The sequence below is a fragment of the Oncorhynchus nerka genome, linkage group LG3, assembly GCF_034236695.1.
Source record: "Oncorhynchus nerka isolate Pitt River linkage group LG3, Oner_Uvic_2.0, whole genome shotgun sequence".
NCBI classification, from domain to species: Eukaryota; Metazoa; Chordata; class Actinopteri; order Salmoniformes; family Salmonidae; genus Oncorhynchus; species Oncorhynchus nerka.
In genome coordinates this window covers 27,058,232-27,082,664 of record NC_088398.1, presented here as the reverse complement: position 1 = coordinate 27,082,664, position 24,433 = coordinate 27,058,232, and the positions used below count along the sequence as shown (strand labels likewise).

The 24,433-nt window shown below is 43.2% G+C and overlaps 1 protein-coding gene and 1 pseudogene across 1 annotated transcript in view; one reads left to right on the top strand and one right to left on the bottom strand.

The window, feature by feature from the left end:
* The window catches only part of LOC115141337 (centrosomal protein of 85 kDa), a 17,881-nt gene extending 8,801 nt beyond the window's left edge, over positions 1-9,080 (top strand). Inside the window, 10 exon segments of the mRNA XM_029680096.2 lie at positions 2,420-2,553; positions 2,992-3,109; positions 3,236-3,421; positions 3,620-3,772; positions 4,040-4,194; positions 4,427-4,544; positions 4,682-4,732; positions 6,429-6,536; positions 6,849-7,092; positions 7,560-9,080. Coding sequence (XP_029535956.2) covers positions 2,420-2,553; positions 2,992-3,109; positions 3,236-3,421; positions 3,620-3,772; positions 4,040-4,194; positions 4,427-4,544; positions 4,682-4,732; positions 6,429-6,536; positions 6,849-7,092; positions 7,560-7,723 — 1,431 coding nt within the window. The 3' untranslated portion in view covers positions 7,724-9,080.
* Positions 8,030-24,433, bottom strand: LOC115142250 (UBX domain-containing protein 11-like; annotated as a pseudogene).

The following is a 24,433-nucleotide window of genomic DNA, read 5'->3' as shown; positions in this document are numbered from 1 at the left end:
ACTTTAGGTTTATGGTCTCTACTCAAACCTTGGCCCTCTCGTGGTAAGCTGGTCTGCAACCTTTAGCTATCTCGTAATTTAAGTAAACTCGGTCTCCTCTCAAACCTTGGCCCTCTCGATGTCGAGGTAAGCTGGTCTGTAATAGAAAACCCGAGTGGGGGTGTTATTTGGAAGAGCAGAAAAGGGCCTGTCCCAGGACACCAGACCATAACTGTGCTCATGAGTGGTCCTCTGATTTAGTTAAACTCCCAAGGGAATTGGAGTTTCCTTCAATAAACAGCCCAAAATCACATTACACAATTTCACAAACAGTATCATCCTCACTCATCTTATACAACAATTAGATGTAAGCCCATATCTGAGGCTATTGTATAAACAGCGTTATGGTAATGTGGCTGTATTGTCTACAATGAGTTTCACAAAATTGTACCAAACGGACCAGTTCGTAGCTGGATTCTTCACCGATCTTTTATACGTTCTCCAGAACATAAATACTGTTCGGACCTCCAGTTCTGTGAGGTGGAAGAAATTCCTTTATTCTCTCTGAAAACTCACTCTCTCTCTATACTGTGGCCATGAGGAGATCATCTCCTCCAGGAATTTACAACCTGAGGTCGCAGCAGCCTGAGTGTAGGAGACAGAGGGTGATGGTGCTCACTGTACCCAAAGAGGGCAACGTCATGACAATACACACACACTACCAGTTAGAAGTTTGGACACACTTACTCAAGGGTTTTTATTTATTTATTTATTTTCTACATTGTAGAATAATAGTAATGACATCAAAATGGAATAACACATATGCAATCATGTAGTAACCAAAAAAGTGTTAAACAAATCAAAATATATTTTATATTTGAGTTTCTTCAAAGTAGCCACATTTTGCCTTCATGACAGCTTTGCACACTCTTGGCATTCTCTCAACCAGCTTCACCTGGAATGCTTTTCCAACAGTCTTGAAGAAGTTCCCACATGCTGAGCACTTGTTGGCTACTTTTCCTTCACTCTGCGGTCCAACTCATCCCAAACCATTTCAATTGGGTTGAGGTCAGGTGATTGTGGAGGCCAGGTCATGTGATGCAGCACTCCATCACTCTCCTTCTTGGTCAAATAGCCCTTACACAGCCTGGAGGTGTGTTGGGCCATTGTCTTGTTGAAAAATGAAATTATAGTCCCACTAAGCACAAACCAGATAGGATGAAATATAGCTGCAGAATGCTGTGGCAGCTATGCTGGTTAAGTGTTCCTTGAATTCTGAATAAATCACTGACAGTGTCACCAGCAAAGCACCATCACACCACCTCCTCAATGCTTCATGGTGGGAACCACCCATGCGGAGATCATCCATTCACCTACTCTGCATCTCACAAAGGCACGGGGGTTGGAACCAAAAATCTCACATTTTAACCAAAGGACAGATTTCCACTGGTCTAATGCCCAATTCTCGTGCTTCTTGGCCCAAGCAAGTCTCTTCTTTATTATTGGTGTCCTTTAGTAAAAAAATAAAGAGAAACCCTTGAATGATTAGGTGTCAACTTTTGACTGGTAATATATAATATATATATATCACACACACACACAGTGGTGTAAAAATCCTTTTTAAAGTACTACTTAAGTAGCTTTTTGGGGTATCTGTAGTTCTGTACTTTACTTTACTTTTTATATCTGTCACAACTTCTACTTTTACTTCACTACATTCTATAAAGAAAATTGTGCTTTTTACGCCAAACATTTTCCCTGACACCTAAAAGTACTTGTTACATTTTGACAGGAAATGGTCAAATTCACGCACTTATCAAGAGAACATCCCTGTTCATCCCTACTACCTCTGATCTGGCGGACTCACTAAACACATGTTTTCTTTGTAAACGAATGTGTTGTGCCCCTGGCTATCCATAAAAAAAGAATGGTGCTGTTTGGTTTACATAATATAAGGAATATTGAAATTAATACTTTTACTTTTGATAGTTAAGTATATTTAGAACCAAATACTTTTACTCAAGTAGTACTGGGTGACTTTTACTTGAGTCATTTTCTATAAAGGAATCTTTACTTTTACTACAGTGACTTGTGTACTTTTTCCACGTTTGTGTGTATTTATTACCCTACCACCCCTCCCCCAACTGGAGCAAACTAGTGAACAACGCTTAGACCCTGTATTTCCAGCTTATACATACTATATATATTTTATGGACACTATTTCTATTTGCCATATCTTTCAAACTGCTCTTTCCAAAAAGTTCTTAATCTATATACGTTTTACAGGCACAGTATGTTTTACATTTTAGTTATCTTGCTATTAGTTGTTATTAGTCACAACCTTCAGCTACATTCAAACCTTCCTTGGTTATAAGGCTGTTGGGTATTCTTTATAGTTGAGTCGGACATCGGACATGTCCAATACATTGTGTGTGTGCAGATGATGACTGCTGGAGTGGGCCAGTACCCTGCTCTCTACTCCACCTCCTCCATGCCACCAGAGACCAGGAAGTGGGAGGCGGCGATCAAAGCCAACGAGAGCATTCTGAAGGAGAAGGAGCTTGTCATCGAGAGGTACACGCCTATTACTTCAGATTGAAAACGTTAATCAAACTCACTTCGGCCTTGCTTGAACAAAATAATCAGGTGCGCGACTGCTGGATAATCCCAAGAAAGTTTTCCTTACCCCAGGACACTGCAACTGGTGACTATCCAGGAAAAAAAGGGAGAAGTGCCTGCGTTGATCTGTCTTTTGGGGGGGGGGGGGGGGGGTGACGACAAACAGGCTTATGTTCTGGCGTAGCGCGCCTTTATCAGAGCTTTGGGTAGGCTGACCGTAATCTCTGATCCATGAAGACGCTCCTTTAAAGTGTCCTGGGGTAAGGGATATCTAATAACCTACCTGGGAAAAACTCATATTTTCTATACACTTCCAGCGGGCTGTGTCAGGGGAAGTGTGTGTGGTATCTGAACATATCACTGGTGTTTTACTCTGGGCTGTGTTGTTTGTAGACAGAAGCAGCAGATGTCTCAGCTGGAGCAGCGGCTGCGGGAGAGCGAGCTGCAGGTCCACGGAGCCCTGCTCGGCCGCGGCGCTCCGTACGGCGATATTTGTCTGCTCCGACTGCAGGTGAGCGAGCGGAGCACACTCGCACATCCTTTTACATTTTGTCATTTAGCAGACTCTCTTATCCAGAGCCCCACACACACTGCATGACCACGGATGACCTCGAAGTCTTTCCTGTGTGCCTTCCAGGAGGCTCAGAGGGAGAATGCCTTCCTGCGGGCCCAGTTTGCAGAGCGCGGTGACTGCGCCGCCCAGGAGAAGGCGGAGGCAGAGCGCCGCCTCGGTGCCGTGGAGGCGGAGACGCGGCGCCTGAACGATGCGCTGAGGGAGACCAGCGAGAGGCACGCCGAGGAGCTGAAGAAGCAGGAGGAGAGGGTGAGAAGTCGGGCCACAACATCACACTGCTACATTGATAGTCCAGTTGCTAATTACATAAACTGATTCCCTTTTCGAATTGCATAACGTCACAGTTATTTCATGAGACTTAGTAACTAGGTGTCGTGTTGCAGTCGGGGAATTTTTCTATTTATAAAAAGTGACCGTTATTCCATACTTAACGTTGCGAGTGTGTAGATTCGCAGCCGGGACAAGCACATCAACAGCCTGAAGAAGAAGTGCCAGAAGGAGGCAGAGCAGAACCGAGAGAAGCAGCAGCGCATCGAGACTCTGGAGCGCTACCTCGCTGACCTGCCCACTATGGAGGACTACCAGGGCCAGAGCAAACAGGTCAAAACCAGCACAGACTGCATTAAACACACACATACCTTCATCTCACTCAACACAACTACGTCCTACCTCATCAAAATGACTGGGTGTTTATGGTCACGTTCCAGGTCGTCTTTTTATTGCCGTCTGGCGATTTAAAAATATATATATATATTTTTTTGTGTTCACTGTCTCAGGAGTCTCATTAATAAGATGTATAAATCGTCTGATTTGCCACACGCGAGCAGGCCGTGAGTTTAGTGCTGACGTGTGTGGTGTGTGTTTTAGCTGTCGGAGGCGGAGCAGCGGGCGTCCCAGCTGCAGGGCCGGGTCAGAGAGCTGGAGGTGTGTCTGGAGGAGGGTCGCTCACACACCCGGGAGAAGGACACCCAGCTGGAGGAGCAGAGACGCAGGGAGAGGGAGCTGCTCACCACTGTCACCAGGTACACACACACACCAATCTAAACTCGACGCTATGGTTAGAAAAGAGCAAAGTCTCTGAGCTATCCAACCAGGGCCAAGTATTTTACTACCACACACACAGCTTTACATTCATTCTGAAATGATTGCATTCCAGGTGTGCATGCACACTGATTTTAACATGCACGCCTACTCGTATAACCTACGCTGTTTGTATAATGACCCGTTTTGGTCATTTGTTTTTGTGTGTGGCAGTTTACAAGAGCGGGTGCAGGAGGGCCTGGAGGACGGGGCAAGGTTACCCTCCCTGGATGTGGAAATACTCAGAGGGGAGAACAGCAGCCTGAGAGAAGAACAGCAGAGACTTAAAAAGGTCAGTCTTTTCATCTGGTTCCTTCCTTACATTGACATTTTCACCCGGTACATTACATTGTGAAATGTTTCTCTGCTTTTTGTGGTTGTCGTCTCGTGCCGGTTCTAAAACGTTCCCGTTCTTCTCTTCTTGTCCAGGTCCTAGAGAAGCAGCTGAGGGTGATGGAGAAACTGGGCGCCCAGATCGTAGTACGTGATACGAATTCAATCAGTTCACACCTCGGATGATACAGTTGGGCAAAAAAGTATTTAGTCAGCCACCAATTGTGCAAGTTCTCCCACTTAAAAATGAGGCCTGTAATTTTCATCATAGGTATACTTCAACTATGACAGACAAAATGAGGGGAATAAATCCAGAAAATCACATTGTAGGATTTTTTTATGAATTTATTTGCAAATTATGGTGGAAAATAAGTATTTGGTCACCTACAAACAAGCAAGATTTCTGGCTCTCACAGACCAGACTTCTTCTTTAAGAGGCTCCTCTGTCCTCCACTCGTTACCTGTATTAATGGCACCTGTTTGAACTTGTTATCAGTATAAAAGACACCTGTCCACAACCTCAAACAGTCACACTCCAAACTCCGCTATGGCCAAGACCAAAGAGCTGTCAAAGGACACCAAAAACAAAATTGTAGACCTGCACCAGGCTGGGAAGACTGAATCTGCAATAGGTAAGCAGCTTGGTTTGAAGAAATCAACTGTGGGAGCAATTATTAGGAAATGGCAGACACACTGATAATTCCCTCGATCTGGGGCTCCACGCAAGATCTCACCCTGTGGGGTCAAAATGATCACAAGAACGGTGAGCAAAAATCCCAGAACCACACTGGGGGACCTAGTGAATGACCTGCAGAGAACTGGGACCAAAGTAACAAAGCCTACCATCAGTAACACACTACGCCGCCAGGGACTCAAATCCTGCAGTGCCAGACGTGTCCCCTGCTTAAGCCAGTACATGCCCAGGCCCGTCTGAAGTTTGCTAGAGAGCATTTGGATGATCCAGAAGAAGATTGGGAGAATGTCATATGGTAAGATGAAACCAAAATAGAACTTTTTGGTCAAAACTCAACTCGTCGTGTTGGGAGGACAAGTAATGCTGAGTTGCATCCAAAGAACACCATACCTACTGTGAAGCATGGGGGTGGAAACATCATGCTTTGGGGCTGTTTTTCTGCAAAGGGACCAGGACGACTGATCCGTGTAAAGGAAAGATTGAATGGGGCCATGTATCATGAGATTTTGAGTGAAAACCTTCCATCAGTAAGGGCATTGAAGATGAAACGTGGCTGGTTCTTTCAGCATGACAATGATCCCAAACACACCGCCCGGGCAACGAAGGGGAGGCTTCGTAAGAAGCATTTCAAGGTCCTGGAGTGGCCTAGCCAGTCTCCAGATCTCAACCCCATAGAAAATCTTTGGAGGGAGTTGAAAGTCCGTGTTGCCCAGCAACAGCCCCAAAACATCACTGCTCTAGAGGAGATCTGCATGGAGGAATGGGCCAAAATACCAGCAACAGTGTGTGAAAACCTTGTGAAGACTTACAGAAAACGTTTGACCTCTGTCATTGCCAACAAAGGTTATATAACAAAGTATTGAGATAAACTTTAGTTATTGACCAAATGCTTATTTTCCACCATAATTTGCAAATAAATTCATTAAGAATCCTACAATGTGATTTGCTGAATTTTTTTTTCTTATCATTTTGTCTGTCATAGTTGAAGTGTACCTATGATGAAAATTACTGGCCTCATCATTTTAAGTGGGAGAACTTGCACATTTGGTGGCTGACTAAATACTTTTTTGCCCCACTGTATCTCTATGAGTAACCAAATGGACTTAGTAGCCATGCCTAACCCATGTCCAACCTCTGACCTGTCTGTAGACCCTGGAGGAGCAGGTGTCTCAGGAGGAGAGCAGCTCCCATGCTATGAGAGAGGAGGTTTGTTCTAAAGAGCAGGGGCTGCTCCAGCTCCGCACAGCCATGAAGGAGGTGAGACAGGACTACACGGCTACTGGAAATAATGCTCTGCTCCATGTTCTGATGGGGAATCCTCTTGAGAGCCCCAGAGTTCATGTTCTGTCCTAATGCATAAAATGATGAACTGGACAGTAGGTTCAGTAGGTTCAATTTCAATAGTTATTAATTAATGACATTTTGGGGTGCTGGAACTGTCCATTGTATTTTACATGGAGTATCTATGACGATTCTCCAGCACCCAACAATTTTAGGTGTAGAAACACTGAGTTGAATATGTTGCCTATTTCTGTCATTCTTAACGGTGTTTTCTCTGCGTATTCCCAGCTGTCGGCCCAGAACCAGGAACTAATGGAGCAGAACCTGACCCTCCATGAGCGTCTGGAGGACTCTGAGAGGGTGAACCTGGACAGGACGTCGTCCTCGCTGCGGCCGGCCGGGGCCCGCCTCACCCAGCGTCTCCATGGGGAGATGGCCTCGTGCCTCTGCGACCTGCGCTCCCTCTGCAACGTCCTGACCCAGCGGTCACAGGGCCGAGACCCCAACCTCTCGCTGCTGCTTGGCATTACATGTGAGTGATGGCCACTACAGGGTTTAGTAGCATTAAAAGAAGGCTGCTGCTATTTTTCACTTAATCCTGAAACGCTGAGCTAGCTTGAGCAATGGTAAAGATGAATGTTTGATCAATTTAAGTGTTGTCGCCACAGAATACTTCCAGCGTTGTAATACGTTGTCGCCTTACGTCATACTTCCAGGTCTGTCACTTATCTTTTGAATGGGCTTGATGATTGTATCATCAATTTCCTGAAAGTGTTTGGTTGTTTAAGGTGTGTGTGTGTGTGTGTTTTTTGGGGGGTTGATGAATTTACTTCAGCCAGATGACTTATGTTCTTGTGCTGGAAACCATATGCTCTACATTTTTGCCCGTTGAAGACCATTCAAAAAGCCTAAAGTTAAAAAACCACAAGGCTCCATTCTGAAGAGAAGATTAAAAAAAAACTTTCCTAGTGTGTAGTAACTGTTTCTTCTTCACCCCAGCTCCCCCGCCCATGGCAGAGCAGGTGGAGGATTGGCTGAGTCCTGAGGTCCTCCAGAGGAAGTTGACTGAAGCCCAGCAGCTGCGTCGTGACGTGGAAGAGCTCCGCACCACCGTCTCAGACCGCTACGCCCAGGACATGGGAGAGAACTGCATTACCCAGTAGCCCCAGCTGCTAGCCTGTCTCTAAAACAGACTGAACCATCAGGCTAATTGGTTAAGGCTTCCATGTTGGCCTTGCTTCTTCCATACTCCATTGAGTATGAAATGGAATCTCATGTTGGCCCATTGGAGACGGAATCCTTGATCAGGTCATGCATTTCAGTCAAAGGGCTTATGGTGAAAGAGCTGTTCTCAAACCAGTGTGTGTTTTTATCAATGTTTTACTGATACATTTGTTTCTTTGTGTTGTCAGAGGCCCTCCCTTCTTTTTATGACACACATGGATGGGGTTGTTGTCTTTTTCAATAAATAACACTATTTTATTATTTAAATCTTCCCTCTGGGGAAATAATGTTGGATGTGGTTGACAATCAACTGAAAATATTTAAATCTGTTTTTGAGTGATTCAACAGGAAATGTTACTAACCCACATTTTTTTATTTTATTTAATGGCGTATTTGTAGCATCTGACTCTGGCATGTGGGTGGCTTTTAACAGTGGTAGGGCTAATACTTTAAAGACATTCTGTCAGCCTTATAACAGAGATACTGTTCAGAGACCTCTGTCCCGTTTGTAAATTATGATTTTATTTTAATGTTAGCAGATGTTTCTCTCAGGTAGTGGGCTTGCTTTGATGTTCAATCGTGCCTGTCTGTGCTTTTGCTGCCATCACCATGCAAGCCAATATACTCCCAGGCAAATTTGCTAGTGGCTTTCTTTCTCTCAACTTTACTTATTTTTGGTGTTTCAGCCGACAGAGCAACTCAATACATTCCTTAAACATTGCTTCATGGGTTGTCCTCGAAGAAGATATGTCAAACCTAGTTATGGGGGATAACGGTCTGTGACGATGTGGACTGAAGCCATTTTTACACACTCAACAGTATTTGTGGGACTGGTTGTTATGGGTCTGTTTACTCTTGCAGAGCAACATACTGTAATCTAACAGGTGAGTCCCTGTGCCTACTTTGTCCTGATACACTGTTCACTTTGGTGCCCTCATCTGTACTAGCAAAATGCTATCTAATAGCAAGAAATGTTTGGTTTCAAATGAATAACATAACTAATGGTTGTCAGAATTTTGTCATCAAAAAAATTTGACATGACTGACCACTAACTTTATTCTAGTTTGTTTCAGTGGTTGAAGAGCAAAAAGAGTTCATTTATTGCTGGAATGTCACGTCAAATGCTTTCCTTCAGTTGATGAACATCATGACACTAACTTGGGACAGACTTGTCTAGATGAGACTGAGTTCTCATTTGAGCTTGAACAAAGTTAGACAACTTGCCTTATGTCATATTTTTATATTGAATTTATCCTTAATTGTATTTACACTGAAATAAAGATTGTTTTCAATAAATTGGCTTGGCGATCTCCACATGGTGAATTGAAATTAACTTGTTTTAAAATCTTTCCATTTTAAAAGGTAGTCAGCGATTATAACGTAGCTGCAGTGGGTAAATTTTCCACAGGAACTAAGATCATTGGTGCGCCAGGCTAAACGTCTGCTGTTTTGATCCCTTGGCTACGACAAAAGAGCGTGAAGAGAGCCCATGCCCATGTGCCACCCATACTGTGTGTGTGTGACTGTGAGAGCAAAGTCTTGCATCTTGCTCATTGCAATATCTGCGGTGCTGCTCGTGCACCGTTATTTTGTTATCTCTACCTTGTAAGCAGTCATGGTTCGAGGTGAATTATCAGCATCAATAATTATTGCAAGTATTCCTATGGAAATTAGGCTTTTCCCATGTCATGATGATCCTGAAAAGGATAGTTCTGTATGTACGTGTTGGCACCCCCTAGTGGCATCCCTATGAGATCTGAATATACATGCTTATAAAAGGAGAGCAACAGGGTGATTGTTGTTCTGTCATTGAGGTGGGCCTGGCCTAGTCCTGAGCAGCAGAGCAGCATTGGGAGTGAGCCCACAGGAGAGGACTGTCAGTCCTCACTGTACCAGCGCTGTGGGAACGCACTGATGATGTCATATGCTGGGGCATCTGTCCATCTGAAGTTATGAGGAGGGAGAGAGTTGATAGTGATGGCACTGGACTGGGCTTTCATAACATGTCAAACAGACGGATGTGACTTAGTTCTGGTATGCAGATTGTCACTGATCATTTGGACAAATTGTGATTCCCCAGTTAGAAGAGTGGATACTTCACTAGCCTCGTTGGTACATTTTCTATCACGTCTCCCCCGAGAATATATTTTTTTCAATGTAGTAGGTGGATCAGCTTTAATATTGCAAATAGAAGCCACAATCAATGTAATTGTCTACATTTACTTTGGAAAAAAAATAAATATATATATACATATTACCAGCCAAAAGTTTGGACACTTAGTCATTCAAGAGTTTCTTTATTTTGATTTTTTACATTGCAGAATAATAGTGAAGACCAACTATGGAATCACATAACGAAAAAGTGTTAAACAAATCAAAATATATTTTATATTCTTCAAAGTACCCTTTGTGTTGATGACAGCATTGCACACACTTGGCATTCTCTCAACCAACTTCACCTGGAATAATTCCAACAGTATTGAAGGAGTAAGCACAAATGCTGAGCACTTGTTGTTCTGCTTTTCCTTCTCTCTGCGGACTAACTCATCCTAAACCATCTCAATTGGGTTGAGGTCGGGTGATTGTGGAGGCCAGGTCATGTGATGCAGCACTCCTTCGCTCTCCTTCTTGGTCAAAAATCCCTTACACGGCCTTGAGGTGTGTTGGGTCATTGTCCTGTTGAAAAACAAATGATAGTCCCACTAAGCACGAACGAGAATGGATGGCAGAATGCTGTGGTAGCTATGCTGGTTGTGTGCCTTGAATTCTAAATAAATCACTGACAATGTCACCAGCAAAGCATCCCCGCACCATCACACCACCACCTCCATGCTTCATGGTGGTAACCACACATGCAGAGATTATCCGTTCAACTATTCTGTCTCACGAAGACATGGCGGTTGAACCAAAAATCTCAATTGGACTCATGAGACCAAAGGACAGATGTCCACTGGTGTAATGTCCATTGCTTCTGTTCTTTGGCCCAAGCAAATCCCTTATTATTGGTGTACTTTTTGTAGTGGTTTCTTTGCAGCAATTTGACCATGAAGGTCTGATCATCTGAATAGTTGATGAGATGTGTCTCTTACTTGAACTCTGAAGCATTTATTTGGGATGCAATTTCTGAGGCTGGTAACTCTAATGAACTTAATCTCTGCAGCAGAGGTAACGCTGGGACTTCGTTTCCTGTGGCGGCCCTCATGAGAGCCAGTTTCATCATAGCGCTTGATGGTTTTTGCGACTGCACTTGAAGAAATGTTCAAAGTTCTTTAATTTTACATATTGACTGACCTTCATGTCTTAAAGTAATGATGCAATGTAATTTCTCTTTGCTCATTTGAGCTGTTTCCATAATATGGGCTTGGTCTTTTACTAAATAGGGCTATCTTCTGTATACCCCTTACCTTGTCACAACACAACTGATTGGCTCAATGCATTAAGAAAGAAATTCCACAAATGAACTTTTAAAAAGGCACACCTGTTAATTGAATTGGATTCCAGGTGACTGCCTCATGAACCTGGTTTAGAGAATGCCAAGAGTGTGCAAAGATGTCACCAAGGGAAAGTGTGGCTACTTTGAAGAACCTACAATATATTTTAATTTGTTTAACACTTTTTTGGTTACTACATGATTCCATATGTGTTATTTCATAGTTTTGTTGTCTTCAGTATTAATCTATAATGTAGTAAATAGTACAAATATAGAAAAACCCTTGTTAACATTTGACTGGTACTGTATATGTTATCCTTAAAATTTTAAAAAATATATATATATAAAATAATATATATATATATATATATACACGCAGTTGAAGTTGGAAGTTTACGTACACTTAGGTTGGAGTCATTTAAAACTCGTTTTTCAACATTTCTTGTTGACAAACTGTAGTTTTGGCAAGTCGGTTAGTACATCTACTTTGTGCATGGCACAAGTAATTTTACCAACAATTGTTTACAAATAGATTATTTCACTCATAATTCACTGTATCACAATTCAAGTGGGTCATACATTTACATACACTAAGTTGACTGTGCCTTTAAAAAGCATGGAAAATTCCAGAAAAGGATGTCATGGCTTTAGAAGCTTCTGATAGGCTAATTTACATAATTTTAGTCAATTGGAGGTGTACCTGTGGATGTATTTCAAGGCCTACCTTCAAACCCAGTGCCTCTGCTTGACATCATGGGAAAATCAAAATGAATCAGCCCAGACCTCAGAAAACAAATTGTAGACCTCCACAAGTCTGGTTCATCCTTGGGAGCAATTTCCAAATGCCTGAAGGTACCACGTTCATCTCTACAAACAATAGTACACGAGTATGAACACCATGGGACTACGCAGCCGTCATACCGCTCAGGAAGGAGACGCGTTCTGTCTCCTAGAGATGAACGTACTTTGGTGTGAAAAGTGCAAATCAATCCCAGAACAACAGCAAAGGACCCTGTGAAGATGTTGGAGGAAACAGGTACAATTATATCTATATCCACAGTAAAAACGAGTCCTATATCAACATAACCTGAAAGGCCGCTCAGCAAGGAAGAAGCCACTGCTCCAAAACCGCCATAAAAAAGCCAGACTATGATTTGCTACTGCACATATCGTACCTTTTTGGCCATAATGACAATTGTTATGTTTGGAGGGAAAAGGGGGAGGCTTGCAAGCCGAAGAACACCATCCCAACCGTGAAGCACAGGCGTGGCAGCAACATGTCGTGGGGGTGCTTTGCTGCAGGAGGGACTGGTGCACTTCACAAAATAGATGGCATTATGAGGGAGGGAAATTATGTGAATATATTGACGCAAAATCTCAAGACATCAGTCAGGAAGTTAAAGCTCGGTCGCAAATGGGTCTTCCAAATGGACAATGACCCCAAGCATACTTCCAAAGTTGTGGCAAAATGGCTTAAAGACAACAAAGTCAAGGTATTGGAGTGGCCATCACAAAGCACTGACCTCAATCCTATAGAACATTTGTGGGCAGAACTGAAAAAGCGTGCGCGAGCAAGGAGGCCTACAAACCTGACTCTGTTACACCAGCTCTGTCAGGAGGAATGGGCCAACATTCACCCAACTTATTGTGGGAAGCTTGTGGAAGTCTACCTGAACCGTTTGACCCAGTTAAACAATTTAAAGGCAATGCTACCAAACACTAATTGAGTGTATGTAAACTTCTGACCCACTTGGAATGTGATGAAATAAATAAAAGCTGAAAAAAATCATTCTCTACTATTATTCTGACATTTCGCATTCTTAACTGACCTAACTGACCTAAAACAGGGGATTTTTACTAGGATTAAATGTCAGGAATTGTGAAAACTGAATTTAAAAATATTTAGATGAGGTGTATGTAAACTTCCGACTTCAACTGTAGGTGTGTCCAAACTTTTGACTGGTACTGTATATTTTCAACTGTGCTGTTATGTTTCACAAAAATTCTGAACCTATATACATTTTACGGACACAGTATATTTTACATTAGTTTTCTTGTTTTTTTGGTGTTATTTTTAGTCCCACCATTCAGCTACCCTCAATAAATATTTGAACACCATCTAGTTTTGATTTCTATTTGCCATATATTTTTCAACTGTGCTGTGACGTTTCAAAAAAGTTCAGAACCTTTCTATTCTCATAGTTTCTACAGATTGTAAATCAAAGAGAAACATTTTTGCTAAGAGTATTATTTTATACAACGATTGATTGTCAATGACTTTTCAGATCACCCAGTAGTGCTATTTGCAGAGTTCACAACAGGTACAGTCGTATGAACATTTCGGGCACCACTCTGAGGCTGCATAATAATTTACTCTGTCGTCACAGACAATTATCACCGTGGCATGCCATTCATTTTCTAATAAAAGCTGAGTACTGGGGTATTGTCCAGACAAAGATTTTTAGTGTAGCAATATTAAGTTGTATGAAATTAAATCAGATGTGAAAAATAGGCTTTGCAAAAATGTGTGCACCCTTGTCATTCTGTTGATTTGAATACCTGTAACTACTTAGCACTGATTAATTGGAACACACAATTGGTTTGGTGAGCTCATTAAGCCTTGAACTTCATAGACTAGTGCATCCAATCATGAGAAAGGGTATTAAAGGTGGCCAATTGCAAGTTGTTCTCTTTGACTCTCCTCTGAAGAGTGGCAACATGGGGGCCTCAAAACAACTCTCAAATGACCTGAAAACAAAGATTGGTCAACATTATGGTTTAGAGGAAGGCTACAAAAAGCTATCACAGAGATTTAAGCTGTCAGTGTCCACTGTGAGGAACATAGTGAGGAAATGGAAGACCACAGGCACAGTTCTTGTGAAGGCCAGAAGTGGCAGGCCAAGTAAAATCTCAGAGAGGCGAAGGATGGTGAGAACGGTCAAAAACAGCCCACAGACCACCTCCAAAGACCTACAACATCATCTTGCTGCAGATGGTGTCACTGTGCATCGTTCAACAATTCAGCGCACTTTGCACAAGGAGAAGCTGTATGGGAGAGTGATGCGGAAGAAGCCTTTTCTGCACACACGCCACAAACAGAGTCGCTTGAGGTATGCAAACGCACATTTGGACAAGCCAGCTTCATTTTGGAATAAGGTGCTGTGGACTGATGAAACAAAGATTGCGTTATTTGGTCATAACAAGGGACGTTATGCATGGCGGCAAAAGAACACAGCGTTCCAAGAAAAACACTTGCTATCCACAATAACATTTGGTGGGGGTTCCATCATGCTGTGGGGCTGTGTGGCTGTGGGGCTGTGTGGCTGTGGGGCTGTGTGGCTGTGGCGCTGTGTGGCCAGTGCCGGTACTGAGAATCTTGTTCAAGTTGAGGGTTGCATGGATTCCACTCAATATCAGCAGATTCTTGGGAATAATGTTGAAGAATCAGTCACAAAGTTGAAGTTATGCCAGGGCTGGATATTTCAACAAGACAACGATCCAAACACTGCTCAAAATCTACCCGGGTATTTATGCAGAGGAAAAAGTTCTGGAATGGCCATCCCAGTCCCCAGACCTGAATATCATTGAGAATCTGTGGGATGATTTGAAGTGGGCTGTCCAACCATCAAACCTAACTGAACTGGAGATGTTTTGTAAGGAGGAATGGTCCAAAATACCTTCATCCAGAATCCAGACACTCATTAGAGGCTATGGGAAGTGTCTAGAGGCTGTTATTTTAGCAAAAGGAGGCTCTACTAAATATTGATGGGATTTTCTATTGGGGTGCCCAAATGTATACACCTGTCTAATTTTGTTTTGATGCATATTTGACATATTCTGTTAATCCAATAAACCCAATTTCACTACTGAAATATTACTGTGTCCATCAGTTATTTGATAGATCAAAATGAAATTGCTGATCCAAACACCCAATCATTTATAAATGGCAACTGTCAGGGGTGCCCACACTTTTTCATACGACTGTAAATTCCTGAACCTGTGACCAAAAACAAGCTACATATGGACAGTACCAAAATAAATGATGTAATGATTATGTCTCTTCGCAGCAAAATCTGACGAGCTGGGATGGTTGATACAACCATCATATACAGTGGCTTCGGACCCCTAGACCTTTATCCTTTATTACGTTACAGCCTTATTCTAAAATTGATTTAATTGTTTTTTTCTCCCCCCCATCAAACACAATACCCCATAATGACAAAGCAAAAACTGGTTTTGAAATGTTTGCTAATTTATGAAAAAGAAACATGTCACATTTACATAAGTATTCAGACCCTTTACTCAGTACTTTGTTGAAGCACCTTTGGCAGCAATTACATTCTTGAGTCTTCTTGGGTATGACCTGTATTTGGGGAGTTTCTCCTATTCTTCTCTGCAGATCCTCTCAAGCTCTGTCAGGCTGGATGGGGAGCGTTGCTGCACAGCTATTTTCAGGTCTCTCCCAGAGATGTTCGATCGGGTTTAATTCCGGGCTCTGGCTGGGCACTCAAGGACATTCAGAGATTTGTCCCAAAGCCACTCCTGCATTGTCTTGGCTGTGTGCTTAGTGACGTTTTCCTGTTGGAAGGTGAACTTTCGCCCCAGTCTGAGGTCCTGAGCTCTCTGGAGCAGGTTTCATCAAGGATCTCTCTGTAGTTTGCTTTGTTCATCTTTCCCTCGATCCTGACTAGTCTCCCAGTCCCCGCCACTGAAAAACACCCCCACAGAATGATGCTGCCATCAGCATGCTTGGATGGTGCCAGGTTTCATCCAGAAGTGATGCTTGGCATTCATGCCAAAGAGTTGAATCTTGGTTTCATCAGACCAAAGAATCTTGTTTCTCATGTAGTCTTTAGGTGCCTTTTGGCAAACTCCAAGCGGGCTGTCATGTGCCTTCTACTGAGGAGTGGCTTCTGCCTGGCCACTCTACCATAAAGGCCTGATAGGTGGAATGCTGCAGAGATGGTTGTCCTTATGGAAGATTCTCCCAACTCCACAGAGGATATCTAGAGCTCCTTCAGTGACCATCGGGTTCTTGGTCACCTCCCTGACCAAGACCCTTCTCCCACAATTGCTCAGTTTGGCCAAGCGGCCAGATCTAGGAAGAGTCTTGGTGGTTCCAAACTTCTTCCATTTAAGAATGGAGGCCACTGTGTTCTTGGGGACCTTCAATGCTGCAGAAATGTTTTTGGTACCCTTCCCCAGATCTGTGCATCGACACAATCCTTTCTCGGAGCTCTACGGACAATTCCTTCCACCTCATGGCTTGGTTTTTGCTCTGTCAACTGTGGGACCTTATATAGACAGGTGTGTGCCTTTCCAAATCATGTCCAATCAAGTTGTAGTAACATCTCAACGGTGATCAATTGAAACAGGATGAACCTCAGCTCAACTTTGAGTCTTATTTTGCAAAGGGTCTGAATACTTATATTTTTAATACATTTGCAAAACTTTAGAAAAACCTATTTTTACTTTGTCATTATGGGGGTATTGTGTGTACATTTTTTATTTATTATTCCATTTTAGAATAAGGCTGTAATGTAACAAAATGTGGAAAAAGTCAAGGGGTCTGAATATTTTCAGAAGGCACTGTATATAACATTCTATTGGTTGCAAGAATTTTGTATAATTTAAATAGAAAAACTATTACGTTTTGAATCTGGTGTCGTTTTGTGTATCAGTTCATAAACCATGTGCCTGGTACATTGAAAATCTCTTCGCAACTATTTTGCAATCTGTATGGCACAGCTGTCAATTTGTTGGTCCTTAAATGAAACTGGTATACTTTTTTATATATCACAATTTTCTTGAACCTATTTTGGTTGTTAATGCAGGGTCGACAGACAAGTTCCTTACCTTCTCCCCCTTCCATTTGCCTCTTCCAATTTTGCGGTATGCAAGATTTTAGTTCTGGGTGTCCGAGATTAACATGACCCAAAAGTCACTGTGACTAAGAAGAAGTACTGTGAACCTGATGGACTTCCTGGGCAAAATACTCTGCACAGCATTTTGTGGTAATGGCTCCCAACCCACCTGTGCTTGTCCAGATACTGGTGCAGGTGACCTATGGTCTCTGAGAAGTGCATCTTCATGATGTAAGTGTGCTCGCCATCCTCTGACTTTACCCTCAGTGTGGTGACATCACGGGCCGAGTTGGGGGGGGGGGGGTCAGTCTCATGCAACTCCAACCTAAGTTAGAGTAGGAGACAACAGGTTCATAACCCACATTAGCAAATGTGTGTCCCTCTTCCAGGGTCTCCTCTGTCACAAGGTCCCACAACGCCCCCTAGTGGTGGAAGTGAAAGTATTGTGCATGATTCTAGACACCTGCATACCTCTCTTTCAAGGCCTGTAGCACTGGTGTGTCTATGAGGGTCACAGCATGGCTGTTTGGAGCATCAGAAGAGCCCTAAACACAAGACACAGGCATGTACTAACGTATAGTATACTCACATTCATCATCTACAGGTATCAGCAGAAACATGCAACAGATATCAGTCTCACCTGTAGACTGGCTTTCACTGAGTCCCTGATGTCAATCACTCTACCATCCTTCACCAACTCTTTGGGCAGCCTGTTCAGCAATTGGTCCATTGTCAGTGTTCTGCCTGTGGCTAACTCAATGTTCAAGTCAGAGCAAAATAGTCTTGGGGTGAATCTCAAGTGACATGCATATAGTTGAACCAACTTCAAGTATGACATTCAATTATTTCACTGATTCCTTGCGTCCCCTCCCCTCGCCTCCTCAAAGAAGATCCAAGGTTTCTTCCCATCTCATGCATCTTCGGGAGGAGACAAGGAGAGAGGAGTCGAGGAATCCAAAAACACACAATTGAGATTCCACCCCTGCAGTTGGTTCAACTAGAGTGTAAAGTGTAGCACATGTTTTCAGGAACAAATTGAAGCGATACAGAGGGGTCCAACCGGGTATCTGGGAGACGGCACAGTACGCGTGTTCTAGTCTGTCTGTTGATTTCTCCCCCTCTGTGCATCCAACCACAGCCTGCCCCTTCCCAGGGAACTCCGCCCATGGTCGCCTCTCTTGGAACTCCTCCTCTCACCTGTCGTGAACCTGTGTACACCAAAAGACGACGTGCCACTACTTGCCACATAACAAACAGGAAATACATTGTCCATGTAGTCCGTTTTCCTACCGTAAGCACATTTGAAATCCACGCATGCACACAAAGCACACACACACACCCGAAACGGCACCCCATCTGCAAACCTGTCCTGTAGGTCAGAAGGGAAGTATCCGTGCATCACGTCTTGCATGCACTGCTGTAAAGTCATGTGCGGCAGGGTGTCAGACACATTGGACTGAGATACAAACGGAGCTTCCTGTACTTAGTTATTCTGTCCGCTACAATCTGAGAGAGAGTCAATATATGGAAACATTGAAATCAAAGAATCTTCAGTGAAAATGTATCTAAAGCCTGGTTCAAATATCTTGTCTGCTTCAGTGCCTGGTCTAGGTATGTTGTACTCTCTCGTAATAGCCTTAACAGTAGCTGATTTGGTTCTGGGTGCTGAGACTATGTACTGACTAGCCAGTTAGAGTGTAGAGAGTATTCCCTATACAGTCTCTGTCTGTACCTGTGTGCTGGCTTCCTGGTAAGAGCGGAAGGGCCAATTGAACATGAGGATGCCATTGCTGTAGAGCCTTAGTGGAATGAGGTGCTGCTGGTCCAGCTGTGCTCCTCTGGACGTGACCCTGACGAAGGACTCTCCCTCCCCAGCCAGTATGTTCTACTGCTGGATGTTCTGGAGCACCAGGTCAAAGTTCATCTGGACGTTTCTCCTGGCCACAGAGGTCTCTGCAAAACACAGGCCACCATAATAAGTGAATGCATACTTGAAGACATTCTGTTTGAAAACCATCCGGGCATCACACGAGCACAGCTCTGTGAAACTTTACTGCTGCATTGAAAGAACATCAAAGTTGTGACAGAAACCACTCTTCGGGGGTTGTTTGGCAACTGCTTCGTACGGTTGGAAATGACAGTTTGAAGATGTGATTTGATTAGGTTTCACTTCACGTGTATATTGAAAGTCAGGCCTAAGGTGAGGATTAGTGGGTTACTGAGTACTGGGGCTGCCTGTTACGGAGGGTGTACTGTTACAGCGTGTTCAGATAGAAATGTATCATGTAGAAAGAATATGATTGTCAGAATAGGGAAATCTTAGCAGCTCTATTAACTGCTTTTCAGTCAGGCCAGGCTTCCCTTTATGGTCTCAAACTGGTCTTGAATGTACAAAAAACTCAATTCATGACCTTTACCAGAGCTAGAACTCTGCCAGAGAACGTTAGCGTTGTCACATCTGGTGGCTTATCCATTGAAAAAGTGTCATCCTACAAATACCTAGGTATTTGGTTGGATGACAAGTTGTCCTTTAAAGATCATGTGGATAATCTTGTGGCAAAGTTTACTTTGAAATTGGGTTTTTATTTTTGTAATAAGGCTTGCTTCCCGCTTATGGCTAGAAAGAAGCTTGTTCAGGCCACTTTTCTCTCTGTAATTGATTATGGTGACTTGTTGTATATGCATGCAACCACCTCTGTCTTACAGAGACTGGACTCTGTTTATCATGCATCCTTGTGCTTTATTACAAATGCCAAGTAACTCACTCATTGCACATTGTACCAAATGGTAGGTTGGACCTCACTTTATATGCGCAGAAAGATACATTTGTACTGTATGTGTTCATCTACAAAGCCCTTTTGGGCTCCCTCTTTACCTCTGTAGTCTGGGTCTCCTTCACCACCAGCAGTTACCATACACGGTCTGCTAGGTGGTTGCTACTTAAAGTCCCCAGGACACTCACAGTATTAGGCAAGACTACCTTCTCTTCTTGTGCACCAGACGGATGGATTAATCTACAATCCATGCTTCATCTAGATATGTTAGTGCCCCTGAATTAATTTCAAATATTGATGGGAGACTCTGTTACGGAGGAGTGTAAATGCTTTTTTTGTTGTTGCCTGGATCATGTTGTATTGTATTGTTGTATGTTTTAATTATGTAATGTATTGATTGTTGCTGCCTTCTTGGCCAGGTCTGTCACGTTCTGTCCATCGTTCGTATGTGTTTTCCTTGTTTTAGTGTTGGTCAGGACGTGAGCTGGGTGGGCATTCTATGTTGTGTGTCTGGTTTGTCTATTTCTATGTTCGGCCTGATATGGTTCTCAATCAGAGGCAGGTGTTAGTCATTGTCTCTGATTGGGAACCATATTTAGGTAGCCTGTTTTGTGTTGGGTTTTGTGGGTGATTGTTCCTGTCTCTGTGTTTGCACCAGATAGGACTGTTTAGGTTTTCACTTTTCTTGTTTTGTTTAGTCTGTTCATGTATAGTCATCTTTATTAAAAACATGAATAACCACCACGCTGCATTTTGGTCCGCCTCTCTTTCACCAGAAGAAAACCGTTACAAGGTCTCCCTTGAAAAATAGACTCTGGGTCTCAATGGGCTTTTCCTGGTTCAATTTCTATCTGCACCATAAGGTTCAGCACTTAATACCGCCCTGGTTTCTTTACCTGGCTGCCACACCCCTCCCTCAGAGCTCTGGGTCTGCTCAGCTTCCTTTACTTCCTGTTGTGTTGAGCTCCTCTCCGCACCCCACCCACATCATGCCGTAGTCATTCAGAAACCACTGGGTGGTTAAAAAACCCACTGTGAGTTTAAAAAAAAGAACTTTCAGTGACATCGGTTAAAGAGGTGAACTAAACTATTTAGAACAGACTTAAAGATGAGTCAACCACCACAACTCAACGTATAACTATGTTATACTGTATGTATAAAAGTTAAAGTCTAAATTGGACAAGCACTGACTAAGATATATTGTGAATCACACAGACACAGGTTCGTGCTTCCACGGCTTTCAATACAGTGCGGCCCATCCATGTCTGTGCAATGTACGAAACTGTTAGCTGAGGGCCGGAAAAAAACATTGCAACAAAAACATTGCTCCGTTGTATCACCATGGCGATGAGAACACTGTATCGGCCTACATTCTATAAATATACGAATACTAGACCTACGTGTGCTGTGACTGGAGCTCTGTGGTTCTAGAACTGTATGAGATATGCGATAGGCTGAAATAACTGTTTCCCCGTTTTGTTACGTTACAGCCTTAATCTAAAATAGATTAAATGGCTTTTTTTCTCCCCTCATCAATCTACACACAAAACTGCATAATTACAAAGCAAAAACAGGTTTTTAGAAATTGTAGAAAATCTATAAAAAATATATCACATTTACATAAGTATTCAGACCCTTTACTCAGTACTTTGTTGAAGCACCATTGGCAGCGATTACAGCCTCGAGTCTTCTTGGGTATGACACTACAAGCTTGGCACACCTGTATTTGGGGAGTTTCTCCCATTCTTCTCCGCAGGTCCTCTCAAGCTCTGTCAGGTTGGATGGGGAGCGTCACTGCACAGATGTTTTCAGGTCTCTCCAGAGACGTTCGATCGGGTTTAAGTCCGGGCTCTGGCTGGGCCACTCAAGGACATTCAGAGACTTGTCCCGAAGCCACTCCTGCATTGTCTTGGCTGTGTGCTTAGGGTTGTTGTCCTGTTGGAAGGTGAACACTCACCCCAGTCTGAGGTCCTGAGCGCTCTGGTGCAGGTTTTCATCAAGGATCTCTCTGCTCCGTTCATCTTTCCCTCGATTCTGATTAGTCTCCCAGTCCCTGCCACTGAAAACATCCCCACAGTATGATGCTGCCACCACCATGCTTCACCGTAGGGATGGTGCCAGGTTTCCTCCATACGTGATGCTAGACTTTCAGGCCAAAAAGTTCAAGAGTGATTATCGGGTTCTTGGCACCTCCCTGACCAAGGCCCTTCTCCAACATTTGGCCGGGCGGCCAGCTCTAGGAAGAGTCTTGGTGGTTCCAAAAGTCAAGGGGTCTGAATACTTTCTGAATGCGCTGTATACCGTATATTCTTTTGGCGAAACATTTAATGGGTAGTTGCAGTAGCTACTTACACTGCTACATGGCAAAAAAGTCATTAACTACTGAAAAGACTACGAAGATTTGAATTTCGGTAAACTGCCATCAAGCTACTGCAAAATGTAGGTACATGACTATTTCAATGACATAGTGGAACTACTCCCAAACACGGTCTGTTTTCAACTCGACAGCACAACTTTGGAAAATATGTTACTGTTTGAGGAGGTCTCTTATTACCTCATCATACAAACTATAATACATATCTTGTCATTCAAAATATAAGAAGTCTCTTATACAAACTATAGTAGAAGGAGTCTCTTGTCAAGCAAACTATAAGGAACAAAGGTCAACTATGGAATACCGATGCAACATCCACACATTCACACATTTGGTAGATTTTGTGTAGAAAACATTTACCGGCACCATTTAGCTACTGCTCACACATACTGTAGCAGGAATATGTGTAGACTTAACACATGTATGACAGGCATCCTGTATGTACAACTTCATCAGCACTCTGTAGTCGAGCTTTCCTTTAAAATGCATGCTTTTGATTGGGTGTTGCGGAGGATCACAGAGGTCGATGTGGTTGAGGTCGATTTTCAGATCTAACCAAAACCCTCGTCTTGCTGGAGGTGTTCACAGAAGCTGGATGCAGAGTTGTTACAGGTTTTCCCATCGTTTTCCCATTAAGCGTGTGCTAAATTACTCAAATGTAATGTACAATGTCATTTCTATGCCTGAAGGTGTGTCGTACTTGGCTCCCCTTGTGGTCAACGTCCAGGGCTTGGGTCTTTACCTTGGTCTCCAGCAGGGTCAGCCTCTGTATCATGGAGGGCATTAGCTCAAAATCACTAAAGGGTGCACCTGGAGGGTTCAGTCAGAATTCCCCAGATTAGGCAGCGTAATACCTGTATAATAAAGGCTACTGTACAACACTCGGCAGATGTTTTTTTTTCTCCAAAGCGTCTTAGGTACAGTGATGCATACATTGTTACTGATTCTGAGAACACTCTGATTCAATGTTACTGTACATTATCAGAAACTCGAGCTGGCTTTTTTTGAAACACACATGTGACCACAGTGCTGTAGTAGGAAAACGAGACACTTTTTTTTGTGCTGTCCATGCACCCAACATACTAATCTAACAACCACGCATGAGATTTCCAGTGTTATCTATATTGTATGTGCTCACTGCACTTATTTTGAACATGGCTGTGGTTGTGAATATTTCAGCACAGGGCAAGTTGCAAGGACATCAAAGAAACATACAAAAGGAGTTGCTTTTCCTTTGTTTGACGGTAGATTTCAGTTGTCGTGGTTATTTTGTTCTCACTTAAATTTGTCACTATTATAAATTGCATGAGTTATGTTACGGGTCTCATTACCATCCCGCCTAGACTGTCAGGCCAAAAGGGATTCGTAACACCAGGTTTTTAAAGAACTATATTCAGAGGCAGCATAGGTTTCAAATCATTGGATATCTCATAGTTAGACTACAGCAGGATTCCCCAACTGGCTGGTGATTTTATCTGGCCATCCAAGTTTTATGAGCAATAAATAATACTCAAATGTTTTTTTACATTTTTGTTGTTGGTCATAAACGACTAAAAACATCAGCAAATCAGCTCCAAGTGATTTTCATTTTGGAAATCTATTCCAAAGTATTCCCACGCACCATAGTGATCGTATACAAATGTAAGCACGGTTTGAAATGATTATGATTAGTAAAATAGTATATGTTCTTGTGGTCAATTGTAACGATCTGGGTGTAGTGGGTGCGAAGTCAGGCGCAGGAAGCAGAGAGTTCAGGGGAGTGCTATTTAATGCACTAACGGCGAACATAAGCCACCCCACGAAACACAGGACGCACACAAACCAAATGCCCCAAACACGGGGACTTAAACAGTCCAGCAAAACCCCAAGAAATGGGAAACACGTAAACCTCATTCGTGCCACAAGTCACACAAAACAATCCCGCACAAAGAGCAGGCAGGCCTCCTGGTAATTATAGCCCGACTAATCAGCCTAAACCCAAAACAGGTGAAACCGATCAACAGAAAGGGGGGAAAGGATCAGTGGCAGCTAGTAGGCCGGTGACGACGACAGCCGAGCGCCACCAGAACAGGAAGGGGAGCCACCTTCGGTAGTAGTCATGACAGTACCCCCCCTCTAACACGCGGCTCCAGCAGCTCGCCGACATTGGCCTCGAGGGCGGCCCGGAGGGCAAGGCGCAGGGCGCTCCGGGTGGAGGCGATGGACAT